The 17,303-nt window shown below is 35.9% G+C and overlaps 2 protein-coding genes across 2 annotated transcripts; both read right to left on the reverse strand.

Moving 5' to 3' along the window:
* Positions 1 to 1,795: 1,795 nt before the first annotated feature.
* Positions 1,796 to 2,927, reverse strand: LOC109802820 (putative calcium-binding protein CML18). Its single transcript, XM_020364216.3, has one exon. It carries the CDS (start codon positions 2,677 to 2,679, stop codon positions 2,041 to 2,043), a length of 639 nt encoding a protein of 212 aa, XP_020219805.1. The 5' UTR covers positions 2,680 to 2,927; the 3' UTR covers positions 1,796 to 2,040.
* Positions 2,928 to 3,925: 998 nt separating this feature from the next.
* LOC109802961 (brefeldin A-inhibited guanine nucleotide-exchange protein 2) lies at positions 3,926 to 16,370 on the reverse strand. The gene is made up of 11 exons (XM_020364395.3): positions 14,910 to 16,370; positions 10,393 to 10,710; positions 9,825 to 10,170; positions 9,311 to 9,733; positions 8,927 to 9,216; positions 8,359 to 8,632; positions 7,339 to 7,844; positions 6,473 to 6,794; positions 5,982 to 6,363; positions 5,151 to 5,827; positions 3,926 to 4,821 (listed from the first exon to the last, which is right to left on the reverse strand). Exons 1-11 carry the CDS (start codon positions 16,112 to 16,114, stop codon positions 4,210 to 4,212), a joined length of 5,355 nt encoding a protein of 1,784 aa, XP_020219984.2. The 5' UTR covers positions 16,115 to 16,370; the 3' UTR covers positions 3,926 to 4,209.
* Between the last annotated feature and the right edge of the window lie 933 nt (positions 16,371 to 17,303).

Here is a 17,303-nt window from a genome sequence, read left to right on the forward strand (position 1 = left end):
AACAAAATTTATTATTATTGATAATTATTTAACAGTAATAAATTAATTGTCTCTATTTTATTATCTAATATATAATATATAATAGCTACTAAAAATGTATTTACATCACACAAAAATTTATTATTAGTGACAATTATTTATTAGGAAAAACTTGAGTTTCACATCAACTAGAGATAAGATAATTAAGTAGTATATGAGTGGATGATGACTCTCACCTTACAAGTTTATTTTGTAGGGTTGAGTTGGACTTATAACTCACTATTCTAAATTGGTATCAAATTACTCACTATTACCAAGCTCAATAGTGTTAAACTTGAGGGGATGTATTGGAAAAAACTTAAGTCCCATATATAAGTAGAGAACTGTCCTAATTTTACAAGTTTCACATCAACTAGAAATAAAGTAATTAAAGAGTATTATGAATCATTTATTAAACTTTTGGTGGAAAATACAAAAATTATTAAATATTAATAAAAAAATGTCACAAAAGTTTATACATTTTTTTTACCATTATAAGGATCTTTACCAGTATGTTAAATAATTGTTAGTAAATACTTTAATGACACTGCATACAATGATTAATATAAAAATATTGATAAAAGATTTTACAATAATTTTTATTACTACTAAAATCATATTAAATGTTAGTCTATTTTATTATAGAAAGAAATTATTTTTTCGACTGTATTTTGTTACGTAGCACCGTTCATATGATGAACACAAGGATTAAAAAGGAGAGACACAGAATTTAATGGTAATATAAAATATTAAAGCTGTTAGATTTATTTGGAATTTTGTCTGTTATGCAATCAACCGAATCACCATTTGAAAACAATTTTTTAAATTATTATTTGCTCATAATGCAATAATTTAATGTTTATCTATGTATAATTAGAAAACAACCCAAGTATAATTCTTACAATAGAATGTGTTCCAACAAGTATATATAATATAAATATAAATGTTAGACTTAATGATTGGCACAGAACAGGGGAAAAGAAAATCTTGAAACAGAGAATGGACAAAGATTGGACAAATAATAGAAATATGCATTCACAGATCACAAAAGAATAGTTTTGGGGGCTCCACCAAACTTGCATGTTTCCTTGGCATATTAGGAAAAGTGGGGTACCCAATATGACTCAAGGCACAAGGATAGCCTAACAAATTCACACTCTTTTTGAGGAGGAATAGACAAAACAGAACAGAGCCCATAACTCTTAATCTTTTTGTTCGATCAAATCATCAGAGTGGAGAGACAGCATGATGATATGAGACAAATTCATTTAGTGGAATCCACATGATCAGAAAAAATCCCAAAAGAGTGCACATTAAACCGTGGTAGTTGATAGATAATTAAGTTCTTATCATAACAGGGTTTCTATTTCCTGGTTATACATATAGAGAAAACTTTTTTTTTTAAAAATAAAAATCACTTCAGTGATTTTTATATTTCAAAAGATATTAGTTTCTGATAATCAATCGGAAGATATTCTCATATTCACAAAAAAAAAAAATAATAAATTAGAGACACAGAATCCTCTATGTACTTGATGCCCTATCATTTTCCTTGCTCAAAAGGCATTTTATATCTTACCACAAAATGTTTGAAAATCATCTCCTAAACAGTGAATACACAGCAATTCTCTTCTAAACTACTCAACCAACTTAATCAGAAGGAAAATATCTTGCTTAAACTCTCACCTCTTGCTATTTGACACTAGTACTCGTGAGAGAAGTAAACAAAAAGAAGCAAATAATACTAAATTACTAACATCCCTTAATAAAAAAGAAGTAAACAAAAGAGAAGCAAATACTAAATTACCAAACTCTAAACCCTCAACAAACTGTACACCATAACACAATACTATGCATCTCTCCCTTAATGTACATATTTTCTTCTATATTACTATATGAAATAAGGAAGGTCAAAAAGGTAAACATAGCAAGTATAATTACATTAAATCTTATCTTTGTGTACCGTAATAAAAGGAAATTAGAGAAATTACAGCATAAACACAAACAAACCCATTTGAAGCCCTATTTGGCAAGTCCATATTGCATCATGCATCGAAATTCTTCAAAATCCACAAACCCATCTCCATTCCTATCAACCCCTTTGATCATACGTTTACACTCTTTGAGACTACAATCATCACACCCTAGATTGAGCAGAACCCTCTGCAGTTCCTTGGCTGAAATAAGGCCATTCTTATCAGTGTCAAAGACAAGAAAAGCATCCATGAGACAACCATCATCATCATCATCATCATGGTCCATGCCACTTCCAAACTTTTCTTGTTCCATGCCATTCATGACAATCATGAACTCATCCAAGTCCACAAACCCATCTCCATTGAAGTCCAACACTCTCACCATGCATTCAGCTTCCTTAGCAGCCATGCACTTGTTGTATCCAAGGCATGAGAGCACTTCACTGAGCTCAGTGGCTGAGATCTTCCCATCTCCATTGGTGTCAATAATCTTGAAAACTTGTTGGAACTGTGTAGATAGCTCCATGTGAAGGAAAGAAGAGGTTGACAAGTCAGAATTTGAAGACAACTTTTTGTTGGTTCTTTTGTAGCATACACTCATCATGTCCTTGATTCTTGGTTGGTTGAGGAAGAATTTGATCCTCCTATGAAGAAAGGTGAAGCAAGTAGTGAAAGGTTGCAACATAATTTTAAGGGGGATTGAGAATAAGAGAATTAAAGGAAATATTGTGTGTGGCTTTATTTATGACATGCCCTTTTGTCACCTTGTGAATTGTAATAATTCTCCAAGAATTATTCCGAGGTCTCAACACTTTGCAAAAAGCTGAACCCTTTCTGGGGCAAAACCTGGGGTTTTCATATTCTCTTATCTCTCTTCTTTGCTTGTTTTGAAATTATGTTTGACTAAATCATTAAATCAGATACCAAGCAGATAAGGATGGATTTAGAGGGAATGACTCGTTTTGGTTTTGATTAAGGTCTTATTTGATGGCTAGTGTAGAAAAGTCATAAAAAAAAATCACTCATACTATGTGCTACCAACATTCGCTTTCACAGGCCTACAGTTAAATGTTGTGGTCTCCGCAGGACTGCATCAATGAAATTGACAAAGCAATTCTCCTCGGTGACTATGTATTTGGATTTTTGTGAAGAACAAGACAATCATCTTTCCTCAGGAATTTGTGTTTCATGATCGATCCTTGTGAAGGACTTTTTTTTATATAATATCTAACCTTATGATATGATGATTGGATAACATGAAACGTTTGTACTTGCATTTACCTCACGTATTGGTATCGTGGAATACTAGGTACTCCTATAGATACTTCACTATTACTATACAGTATTAGACACCATTGGCTACCTCATGTTTTAATTTAAATTGGATTGTAATATATTTTCTTTTTCTTTGTATATTTCTGGGAGTGGGTATAAGTAGTCATTTTAAAATCCAAATTAAATTTTTTTTAAAATAATCATTTGCTTCAAAATTAAATTACAATATCTATACTATTTTATAAAAGAAATACTGATTTTTATAACATATTTTTATTCTCCAATATTTTTTTTTCGATTGGTACCCCGATGTAAAGAGATATCATTGTCAGTTGATTCCCCCACCCGGTTTTATCAACTTTGCATAGAAGTTGTAGGTGTAACCCCGAAAATTGAAAAGTTAATTCCAGTCGAAAACTTGGACCACCAAATAAGCATTAATTGCACAAATGTGTTATAATTTAAATAAATAAACAGATCTATTTTCATACAATCGAAGCATAATATCTATCTTAATGGTCTTCAAAAAAATCGTTTTTTCTAATTAAAACAAATTCACATAAAAGACAACTTTATTATTAATTAGGACTAACGCTTTACAGTCAGAAAATTAATCACAAGAAAATTCTGATAGACTTGATCTTTAAAGGAGATAATGCTACAAAACTATTTCATTATAAAAATAATAAGAAACGTAAAAATACAACACTGAGCCTCATGGTAATACATATTCTGACCGGAAAAGTTAGGTTCTAAAATACAAAAGTTGGGAAGTTGTAGCTAAGACAAAATCACTACCAACTTTTCATACATTGTCATAGTATATTATTGACAAGTAATCCAAGGCAAGGGAGAGCAGAGAAAATTATGAACAGAAAGATTTAAACAAAAAAAATAGCCTACATCTCAAAATGCAGGGTTAATCTTTTTACCCAAATGATCAACATGAGTGAAGCAAAACAGGACCAACTGATAAACTAAGCATATCACTGAGAGCAACCTGAACATCCTTGGAACCATGTTCACAACGTACCAAGCTAGAGATAAGAGGGAAGAAATGAGACAAGTTCTTCTCAAAAGAAATATCTCCCAAAGTACAAATTGCCTGCAGTGTAGCCACAATGAGAGGTGAACGTGCAGCCAATTCTCTCCTCTTCCCAGAGCCTAAGGGAATTAACCAATGGGACTGTCTACCATGAGAAGATTCAGATTTTTGTCCAAAACCTGCAACTTCAATATAACACTCCAGAACCTCCTGACAAAGCCGAATGAGATGAGATTCAACCTCATCTGCCTCGTAACTAGGAGGCTTGTCAACGACGAGGTTTTGTAAAAATGTAAGGCAGGTCTGGTATGATTCATTCTCAAGGCGTAAGAGTGGAGGGTCTTGCATTTGAGTCATAGAACCAAACTCTTGAAGCTTTGAACGTAGTATATTATTGCCGTTAATCCGGTGCGCATGTAATGCTACATCATGCAAAGCATCAAACATGACTAGCATGGCTTTTGCTGAAAGGTGAGAACGATATATGTTATAGATCTCCGTCACCGCCTGCAAATTTCAGGAAGAGTTAACAACATTTTTCAACATCACATGCATCTATTTTGACTGGGACGCATAAAAGTGAACCCCAATGCAACAGTAATACAATACACATTCAAATGAGGCACTGAATAGGAAATAAACGTTTGCTCCCATAAGGTGCGCATTCCACACTATTCCTTATATTATCCATAATTTGAGTAGTGCTAAAATAATAAGGAATATAATGTAGCACAAATAATAAAGGATCTTAATCAAGCACTCTCGGACTTTCTGAATAAACTAAATGCCACAACTACAGTACTAACATGTTTTGGAGGAACAAAATATGAAATTACCTGAATCAATAAAAGCTGAACAGCAGCTCGGCATTTTGCATCAGTTAAATGGGCATAAAGACGATGAAGCCTCAGGTTTTCTAAATTATCTGGGGAGCCAGACTCGGCAAGATCTCTATCATCTTCAGCAGTTGAAGCATGTTCATGATTTCTAGTGAAGTCCTCATTTTCAAGAAACAAAAAGTTGGGAAGTGTTGCATTTGCTGCTTCTTTTAGTGAGAAAACCACTTCTAACCACTTTTCATCAGAAAATAGCTCCCCAGCATTACTCATCAAACGAACAAAAGCAGCAATACCAATGCCAGCAAGGCTTTGATGAGGACGCTTTATAAAGCTAACCAGCAGCATCAACACCTTTCTTAAAAGTGGATTAACAGTGTTGTAAAAGTTAACAAAAAGATCTACAACCAATTGGAGGGCCAACGTGCATGTCTCGTAAAGCCAAGCATCTTGTTCAAGCTCACCATCAGCCTCTACTTCATTGACTGGTGAACTACCCCCAGAAGGATCAATAGCATGTCGAACATAATCGAATATTGGAAATAGGATAGATTCAAATATTTTTTCCCATAAAGATAGTGAAAAGAGATGGCCATGGTTACGTAAGGTTTCAAACAGGACCTCTAAGGCACTCTTCCTAATCTCAGGTCTTGGGTCAAAGCTAAGCTCAGATAAACCTGAAGAAAATAAACAAATAAGTACATCTGCAACCTGCTAAGCCTCTTAAGACATGAAGCAAGAAGCACCAATCATTCAACAAATTTAAGAAACATAAATTCGTTACTTTTCCCTAATATTCATGTCTACATAAACTTTATATAATGTCTTTACCTGCCAATAAAGGAAACCAGAAATAGAGATGATCATCCTTGTCAGTCACCTCTCCATTATCATGTTTCCCCTCCTTTCCTATTTGAGGTGAAGATGAGGAAATTTTTCCAATAACTTCATTGTCCTTATTCCTTGATGATGAAACAAGGTCTCCTGCTGCTAGTTTTGTCGCACAGAACCGAAGAAAAGCAATGGCATTTAAGCTAATCTCTTTATTGAATCTACTATTGGTAAATGCAATGAGACAATTCACACAGTCTGTGAAGGTTGTGGTTTCAGTCTCAGTGATGTATGGAAAGTAATCTCGAATAATCTTCTCAATAATTTCAAAAGCCAAGAGTACAATGTTTTTGTGGTCATCATAAGCTGCTGTTGTGAATACCTGAAATCAGGTCTATGGGCAATAAGTAGAGGAGAAAAAAATTAATAATTTAACAAAAATTTGAGTAAATTGAAGCTCTCTATAGATAATAAGAGTTTATCAGCTCTACCATGAACATGCTCTTCCATCCTGATTTGACATTATTGACACGTGATAGAACCATTTGAGAGACACATCTGATAATTAGTTCTCTAATTTCAACAGCACTACTCTTTCGCATAACAATGACAAAAGGCTTCATAAATTCATTTTGAAAATTATAATTAGCTAGCTCTTCCCGCTCCAGAAATTTCATTGACAACTGACGCAAGGAATCCATTGCAAAAATCGCAATTGAAAGGTTTGCAGAACAACCAATAGTTACAAAGAAATCAGAGAGAACATGCCAGATGCTTGACCACACAAGCCTGATGCGGTTCATATTATAGTGCCTGTTACATAATAATTATGTCAGACAATAGACAACAGCGTATAAAAATCAATCAATCTAACAACATAAATCTTATGCTTGATGCTCTGCCCAAAAAAACATTTGCTTTTTAAATGAATTAAACTTTCCCACCTTGATTTTTGGGCACACTTTTAATGTCCTTCTCATCAATAAAGAAATTAAGCACTTTATTTCGTCTTACCATATGAAACAGGTCACCCTTTCACATGCAAACCATTTGATATTTTACCAGAGTTGAAAAGAAAAATTAGTTCAATTCAACTATCTGCTCAAACTAAAAAGAAGTGTGCATGAACGCTGGGAATTTAGAAGGGGCAATCAACCAAAAATGAAAAAAAGCAGGGTATCAAATTGTTCAATTTATAAACAACAAAACAAATATTGTCATGTGCTATTAACTATGCTTCTTTTGTGATAATCCCCAACCCCAACCAATAGAACCCCCAAGAACCATGAGAGAAAAAAAAGTTCAAAGGGAAGGCAAAGAGGTAGCATGTTTGAAGTAGTAGGTGAGTAATACATACGCAATCTCAACAATCTTTGTAAGGCTGAAAACCCGTGGATCAGATTGAGACCTCAGTTCCTCGATTGAAACCTTGCATAGAGCCCTAACAAAATCTACTATGGCTTCACTGTTCAACTTCTGACTCCGAGTGAATATGCGATTCATTTCAGAGCTTCCAACTTGTTCCAACATATTTAAATTAGAAACTAGATTGTTCACCTGTTCTGATGTGACTGCTCCAGAACCATTACCGCCAATTCCAGCACTATCATATGAACCCCTCATCAATGAAGCAGCTGCATACTGCATCCTCCCAGGTCCCTTCTTTTTCAGAACAGGAAGAATAGTTGACTTTGCTTGCTTTGCTTTTTCAGAATCATTCTGAGGAAAGGCAAAAAATGTGGCATCAGGTGGAGCCCCCTCTCCAAGAAGATGTAGATGTTCAAACCGAGAGACACAAGTCAAGATATGCTCCCAAGCTTCTTGTAAGTAATTTCCATCCTCATCAGCAATAAAAACTATTGCCTGGTAACAAAACAGATGACAAGTTCAGCCATATTATCATGTAATCAACAAAAAATTAACATTTAGGTACCAAGAATACATTACCAAAACTTATAAAAGATCCAACAAATAGTGACTATCAAATGCCTTAAGATATTGTTCCAATAACAATTTTCAGCAAATGCAGTAAAACACCACAAAAATACTACATTTATTTGGTAATTATCATATTCGTAGAACACAGGAAGTAATTTTGTTTATATTGGCATGCATTTAGCAATGAAAGCACTTAAAGAGATATTAGCTCTGAATAGGATAAAAGCATTCATTAAAAGGAAAAGTTTATACATCAACTTAAGTGATAAAAGATGCCAATGGAATTCAATAATACACAAACAATTATGCATGTCGAAAGGGAGCATTAACACCATGAGGAGGAAGTAACATATAATACAATGAGAATTGCTAATTGGTAATCACTTCAGCTCTTACGTTGTTCATAAGCCAGGTAGAAGAGAAGTTAAATTGTACCTACCTTAATTGCATCTATATTTTTCTGCTTAATATCTGCTGGTGAATGTAGTGAGGTAAACTTTGCTAATGAAGTCACAAAAGCATCTCTATGAGTCTTCATGGACATAACGGAAGTAACATGAATAGCATAGCGGAAGCCTTCAAGACACAGACATATTACAACCTCATCATCACTTTGATCAAGAGGAACACTGAAGGCAGCTAACATTGGTGCCCAGCACACCTCAATCATGAATCTCAGGATTACAACATCAGTTGCTGCATAATAGATTGACCTGCAAATTGCAAGCAAGTGCATATCAAGAAAATAAAAAAATCTAGGAACAATTTTTCTCCCCAAAAAAAGTTGTGAAATAAATGGCATAAAATAAGAACAAATTTCAAACAAATATGGATCATGTAAAAAGCAGATAAATACTAGTAGATATGGGTAGAATCCATAAACAACCTTATGTTAACAGAAGATTCTTCATGACAAAACCAACACTAGGTTAAACATTTTGCTCAACCTCAAAAGAATTTGAAAAGTAAATTCTCTTCTAGTGAAAGGAAAAAAAATACAAACATACTCAGTTTTGCGAGCTTTTTCTTTGAATTGTTCTTGCATATGACGAATAAGATCATCACTGGTCTCCATATTCTTATCTGAACGTTTACGAATCACAATATTCAATATACTATCCAAACCTAAAAGTCGATTAGGGTTCACAGCCTGTTTTTGTTGAGAAGCCACATCATTTTCTTTCATTTTGATCTCATTTCTAGATATTCTCTCAAACAAGGCCCTCAAGTATTCCTCAGGAAGATCTTTTCCATCATCAATGCCACGATTGTTTCTAATGAAATCATCAGCTGACATCTGCATAACTCAAGAATCAAAAAGTAAATAAACCATTATGTCTGTCATAATTATTTGTAAATCAATTTAGAGAACTTTAGGATTGTGTGCACACCTTGTTCTTCACCATAGGATTGTGAGCATCTGTATTGAGCATTATAACAGAATAGGCAAGGACATATGCCGTGTCAGCACTAGAGAAGGCTTTTGGATTACATTTGCAATAACGCTCAGCAAACTTTTCCATTATCCTATCAATTTTCTGCGCCTCACCAGGCAGTCTAAATCCTTGAAGAAAGACCCTGATTGCCTCATCAAACTCCATCCCTTGAAAGTTAAAGGAGTCCACATAGGCATGCATTACCTTCAAGGGTAACTCTTCCCTTTCTCCAAGATAATCACCGATCAAAGTCTTGTTCAACCCAGATGCATCTTTAAGAAAAGCAGCTATATCCTCTGGTGAATCACCCACCTTGTTGGCATTGATGAGGAACTCAATTCCTTTCTTAGGCTTCCTATTGAAAAGTGATATACCTTCCTGCCAAATACTCACATTAGCTTCATTGGTAAAAGCTAAAAAGCTAGAGAAAAGATATACTTTATTCTCAAAACCTTGTTCATTTGATTACCTGGAGTTCCAGTTTATATGCCCGCCGTTGCTCAATATTTGAAACATCAGATGCATCATTGGAGACTTCCGAATGAGAGTCAGACCCATCGACAGAGTCTTCTCCATTCCCATTTATCATGGTAAAACCACCAGTTTCAGGACTGTTATCAGTTGCTAAAACACTCTTGGCTGAACGAGGGTCAGGAATGCGCAATTGTTTGTTCATCCAATCTCCCATTGATTTTATAACAGCAACCAAGCTTTTCATGGCTTCAAGTTTTAGTGTTGCTTCTTGAGGTGGCAAAAGTGTTGTTGTTACACCAGGAGGGACGCCTTGAGCAGTTTTAAGAAGCCCATTGACCATCCTAGGAAGAATATAATAATAAGATATATAATATACAGTATATTTAAGTGACAATCAAGACTATCACAGCCAGACCAGCATGAATATTGCATGACAAATGATCCAACAACACAGTTGCTATTAAAATTGAGACCTATATTCTAAGCATGAAATTGCACATATTATTTGTAAGTAAATCAAATAAAATATCTATAAAAATTAAAGAAAATAATATATAGCACACCTCTCAAATATGTTTGATGAATTGACATCACAGTCATAGTTGATAAATATGTCAACTAATATCTGTGAATCAACACAAAGCTTATCCAGAAATCGAAGCACTATCACCTTCTGCTGAAAATTAGGTTGAGAAACATTTTCTAGGACCCTAAGAACTATCATAGGGAAAAAAACTCCAATTTCTGCTTTCAGTCCAGCTTTAAATCTTGACACCAGACTGATGAAAATGGAGCATGACAGCTGAAACACAATCAAAAGAGTTGACGCACTGTTCTTCAACAAGGATAAACATAAGTACTGCTTGATGGCACCTAAAAACCTGCTCAATCAAAACCAAATGCAACCATTAGTAGTATTTTTTATCATCCCGCAAAATTATAAAAATAAATAATAAATAAATAAATAAAGTGCCAATGGGTGTATAGAACAAAGGAAGAAAATGTCATTTTGCATTAATATTGAGGGGGAAAATTTTCTTATGTTTAGTTCAAGAAACAAACAAAACACTGTTATAGTCCAGATTAGCAGGTTCACATAATTTTATCAATTACTCTACTATATCCTGATGAATCAATTATGAGGACAGAAGGGGAATTCAAACATGTGTATGGCACGGCTAAGAATGTTAAAATAAATTGGGAAAAACAATGCAAGATTGCAAGACCAAAATTATTCTTTGGGCATTCATCCAATTGTTTGTTTATTTTTACAGGTAGCTCCAAATAGGAATACCTTGCTAAGGCACATGACTTGCATGGCCATGTTAATGCCTATGAATAGTTCCTAAGATGCAAGAAATTCAAAATCCAAGACAAACATAACATAATTTATTGTGCAGTGAAATATTGAGATTTGAGAGAGAAGTATGAGAGAGAGAGAGAGTCAAAAATAGATATGTATGTATTATTCAACCCAATGTGTTGGAGGTACAAAGTGGTATTTATAGTTGTTTGAATAGCTTCTTGCAGAAGCTATAGAAACAGTAACTAACCTACCGAACAGGTTACAAGTAATCAGTAAATACATGAGAAATAACAAAACAGAGAATAAAGCTATACAACTGTAACAAGTAAAGGTATATGCTCCAATAGGAAACAAAACCACGACATAGTTGTATAACTTTGTTGTTATTTTTGGAAGCTGTTAATATTCCTATGGTTTCTAGGGAGTTAAAGTCTAGGAAAGCTAAATAGTTGAATAGTCTTAATGGTTTATCATTATCCTAGCTAGTTACATTTTCTATTTACTGCTGTTAAAGGTATTTCAAACTAAATTATTATAAATAAGAGATGCTGTTTAGTGCATCCTGACTCATGCAATTTCCTAAAATATGTTCTCTTTTACATGGTACCATCCCACTCTGCATGTCTCCTCTCCTGGTCAAGTTTCTTGCACTGTCTGCTGCCATCAACCGCCTTCAACTGATCTGGGTCCGTTGCACTGTTCATCATCACTGTTCACCATGGTACTGTTTATGATCAGTCATTGGTCATTCTTACTGGTTGTTTCTCCTCTGTTTATCAAGGGTTCGGCATTATCTTGTTTAGATAAGTGGGTATCTTCACTTGAGAAAGAGTCTCTTCATTTGTTTCCCAAAACGAGTTTCCAATGTCAAGATGTCTCAGGAAAAAAGTGTCAGGAGCAAATTTTGAAGGGCCTATTGTCACTATTGCTCATAATTCTACGGCTTGTATCACTCAATCTACTAATAATCAAAGTCCATGGATAATTGATTCAAGTGTCTCTAATCATACTTCTAGAATGTGGTACAGGTTGAACGATTGGTGTAGGACATGTTGCACTGGTCAATCTTTGTCTCAGATGCACTGGTCCCATCTTGGTTCCAGTTGCACTGGTCTTGTCTCTGTCCCTGAAGCAGTTGCCATCTATGTAGCACGGATTCAGACACGACACAGATACGAATACGAGGATACGACAAAATCAAAAAACATGGACATGGCATATATATAATATATAATATAAATAACATGACAAAAATATTATATATTAATACAACAATAACTTACTAGGTCTCAAAAAAAATTATTAAGAGACATCATATTTATAATTTTCTTTTTAAATCTCAAATCCTCCTTTCATTGTTTTTATTTTTATTAAAAAAAATTATTTTCTATTACGTGAAAGTTAAGAAAAGAAAGATAAAACAATTTTCTTCATTATTTCTATTTTTATCAATTTTTTTCTTTTTAAAAAAAAATCTCAAATCTTACTTTCTTTGTTTCTATTTTTATAAAGATTTTTTTCTTTTTTTAAAAAAAAAATCTCGAATTCTCCCTTTTTTTTGTTTATGCTTTTATTGAGATTTATTATTCTTCTTTTTTTTAAAAAAAATCTCAAATCATCCCTTTTTTGTTTCTATTTTTATTGAGATTTATTATTTTTTTTAAAAACTGAAATTCACGTATCGAATAGTATATCAAGATGGAGACGTGTTCATTAGCAGGTGTCCATGATGAAGACACATCAGTTTTGTAGGTGTCCGCAATGAAGACACGACAATTTTGTAAGTGTCCGTGATGGAGACGTGTCCAATTTGTGTGGACACGGTCTGTTGAAGTGTCCGAGGTGCGTCCACGGTGTGTTTGCTCCTAAAGAGTGTCAGACTCGGGGACACGGCAGTCCCATGCTGTCGTGTCCGGGCAACATAGGTTGCCATCCCTGGGATTCAATCTGGTCAATAACCCTCTATTTTAGCAACAGTTTTCCAGTCCCAACCATTGTTGTCATGTCATGGATATCAGTTTTTATTTATTTTATTTCAAGGAGAATGTATTGTTTTCATGTAACAAGGTGACAGCTTGGTAAGCTTTAGCTTGAGGAGAAGTGTTGGAAACTGTTAATTTCCCTATGGTTGAAGTCTAAGAAAGCTTTAAGCTGAATAGTTGGATAGTCTTAGACTCTTAGTGGTTTATCATTATCCTAGTTAGTTACATTTTCTATTTACTGCTATTTAATGTATTTCAAACTAAATTCTTATAAATAAGAGATGCTGCTGAGTGCATCATGACTCATGCAATTTCTTAAAATCTCTTTAACAGTTATAAATTGCAAGAAAGTGTTAGTTACAGGAAAAACTAAAACTAACCAGAAGCTAGCATTCAGAGTAGGTATTTCACGTCTTCCTTAGTTTCTAACTGAATATTCTTCCTACTTTACATGTCAAATAATCCCAAATAACTAGGAAAGAAAACAAATCTTGATTACCAGACATACTTAATTGCCTCACTGCAATTGGAGATGAGGAAAAGATTTACATTTCCAGTGACAATGCATGCTAAATGCATCTACCTTTAAGTTCTGAAAATTCCAGATTGCAGGCACAAGCAGTGGGGAAACGGACAACAAAACAAAAACAATTTCATCTGCAGCTGAATCCAGAAATATAAAATTGACGAGTCAAGATTAGAATTGTTAGAGATCCCACATGGATTAGTGATATGGCCAAAATCTTGTATATAAGTGAGGGCAACTCCCATTTCTTGAGCTAACTTTTGAGATTAAGTTAAGCTCAAATCCAAATTCTAAATGTCAAAGTCCATCCTAAGTTCCTAATGATTGTTATTGGGTTTATCGAGCCACCTGAAAATTTCTAGACTCACAAACTTCATGTCCAGAATGTTCATTCCTCAATGTAAAAGGGGTTGTTAGAGATCTCACTTCAACTAATAATATAATCAAAATAATATATATCAATGAGAAGCAACCAGTATCTCTTGAGCTAGATTTTGGGTTGAGTCAAATCCAAACCCAATTTCTAAGACATCCAAATTCTAAGATAATAACATAGCATATCTAAATGATTATTGATGTTTTTGTCAGGCCATTATCAGACTATTTGCACATGTTCACTCAAATTTTAAATGACCAAAATAGTATATAAGTGAGGGTAATCCTCACCTCTTTAGCCAACTTTTGGAGTTGAGTGATCCAAACCCGTAAGAAGAACAAAGTTTTTATTTTGAGAATGACATTGGTATTCACTCTTATCAAGATTGAAAAACTCTAATCCTAAAAAAGTGGAAAAATGAAAATTCATTGGAATAAATTGGTATTTTTAATAATATAAATTGATTTTGTACATTTACGAAAAATCACTAATATGCATCACGATGGACTCCCTTTCTTAAAATCTACTTTGGGTGAGTAGCCGACTGTTGTTATATATCCGTCACCTCAAAATCCTAAAAGACTATTTCATCCCATATACCTCTTTGTTCTAACAATAGTGTCGTCGATTTCTAAACCCCTAACCATATAATGTACAAGTGAGAAAGTGATAGTAATGAGTTAACTCCTAGACACAACATCCACACAATGCAATCCATCCAATCTACCACCTTCAGTCCTTCACTGCTATGTTTAACGCAGAAACTACACCTTATTGTTTATCTACAAGCAAAATTAAAATAACACACATCTTCCCCCTAACTAGCCACAATGCGAAACTTCAAACCAGTCCTAAAATGAACTTCAGTAAAATGAAATGCAATGCAATACCTTTCACTAGTCCTGAACACAGCTCCAGCATTCTCCAGCAAAATCTTCAGCAACTCCAGAGCCACAATCTTCCCCTTCATCAGCTGCGGGTCCGCGGCTGCCTCCTTGGGCGGCGACTTCATGGACAACTTACAAAGCGCCCTAAACACCAAGAAAGCATCTCTCCTCAACTTGTTCCCAATCTGAACCTCCATATCATCGTCCCTCTCCAACACATCCCCGTCCACCAGCTCCCCCTTCCGTCCCTCCAACGCCGTCTTATACATACTAATCTCCCAATACTTGGCATCCAACATGTCCTTATCAGTCGAATCCAACAAATCAGTAGGGTTCGTAGTCTCCACCGTGGTGGTCTCAAACGCACCGTCGTGTCCACCTAACAAACTAGCCTTTCCACTCGGCGTCGTAGGGTTCAAAACGCCATCAATGTCCTGCATTATCTTGGTTATAAAACCCTGCACAAACTGCGTCATCGAATTGTCCTCGTCGGACTTCTCCACCGGCTCCATCAGCTCCGCCACCACAATCGGCTGAACCGGCACCGTGGAGGAATCCGCCTCCATGCGGCGGAACACAATCACCAGCATCTGTATCAACGACGCCTTCGCCGTGATCTGATTCACCACATTCTTACTCACGAGGTAAATGTCGTAGCACGTCCGCACAATGAGGAGCAGCGAATCGCCGTGGATTCGCAGCGAAATCGACGTGACCGCCGAGAGCAGCGTCTTGAGCACGAGCAGCTCCATCGCGTCGTCGCCGAAATCGTGGCATTTGCAGACCGATTCGATCAGACTGGAGAGGAGCTTGGCCTCCGGCGCGGCGCCGCCGGGGTCGGGGTCCGCCTCGCCGCGGAGGTAGCCGTGCGCGATGAGCTTCTGGACGGCGTCGACGGCGGGATCGGCGATCTTGAGGACGCCGGAGGAGGCCGCATTGATGAGAGGCGCGAGGATGGACTCGGATTCGGCGAGCGAGTACTCCACCGGACCGCCGTCATGCAGCGGGCCGGGTACGGCGGATTCCGGCTCGGCGTCGGAGGGCGAGCCCGGCGGAAGAGGCAAGTTCTGGTGGCTGAGCCTCTCGATGACGGATTTGCACTCGTGCGCGAGCTTGGCGTGCTTCCGCCACGACGCGTTCTTCACGATCTTCTCGAGCGCCGGCACCACCACCTGGCTCAGACGGGAATAGGCTTCCGAAGAAGCCATTCCCGAGTTCGGAGCGAGTTGCGACTCGGCCACGCCCCGGAGGGTGAGATCTTATCGAATGCGGCCGCGTCTACGCTATGATCTTGTTGCCATGCGCTGTGTGAGCGAGTTGACTCGGTGAATTGCGAGAGAGAAAAAGAGAACGAGTTAATGAGATCTGAATTTTGAATACGAATTGCAGGGAAGGTTACACACATTACACTCAATTCTCGAGTTTCTTCTGAGATCGCGTTTTTGTGTTTGCGCACTCTCCGTCTGAATTCACGTAAGAGCCCTTACGTTAACCACATAACTGTATGTAATGAAACGGATAATGCAGGGGTAGTTTCGGGTTTTCACTTTTCTCCTTTTGAAGATCGCCGGAGAATTGGAAAAGTTTTCTATTGTTGTTCTTCTTTTACTTTTATTTTTTTTTAAATGGATAATATTTTATATTGGTAATTAGTACTAATGTAGACTTTCGGATTAATTATTGTAAATCTTTCTAAAAATTATTAAAACATGCAACATTATTTTGGTTTTAAAATGGTTCAAATTCTTGATCCTCTTACATGTTTCAAAAAGTGTGTACAACATTTTGATATTTGATATTTGATAATTGGTAATGAAATCTTAGGTGACAGGTGGAAGCACGACAGAATGTTTGCAAGGAAAAACTTAATTGGTGATTGTTCAGTAGAGAGGTAAATGAGTTTTTTTTTAATGTTTAGAAGATATTAATTAAGGAATAAAAATAAAAATAAATTATTAACAATTAATCGTAGATTGAGTTTGAATGGTTTGAAGACATTGGTTATGTATGTAATTAAAAAGGAGTTATCTTTGTGGGGTGGAAAGTAAAGAAGGAAATTTTGGTTGAGTTTATATTTGATGTTATTAAAGTAGAGATTTGTGGGGTAGGTCTGGTTTTTGATAATTCTTTGTTCAGTGTACGTGAAGATCTTAAAAAATGTGTTGAAGCTGTCCACGTTATACGGGAGTTGTCACTATAGAAAACTGAAATTGGGTTTATATTTCTATGGCTTCCCATCCCAACCATCAGCAGTGGACCTTCTTCATGCGCTCACTTTTAACCAAATCTAATTATGTTGTTCTCTAATGTTCATCTCTGTTTTAATCCTGCTGGACTTTGGCCGACCCTTGAAAGTTCTCTTGAGTTCTGGATTTGGTCACAAAGTTGGACCAGTGT

This window comes from Cajanus cajan, chromosome 3 (genome assembly GCF_000230855.2).
Source record: "Cajanus cajan strain Asha chromosome 3, NIPB_CcT2T_4, whole genome shotgun sequence".
Taxonomy (NCBI): Eukaryota; Viridiplantae; Streptophyta; class Magnoliopsida; order Fabales; family Fabaceae; genus Cajanus; species Cajanus cajan.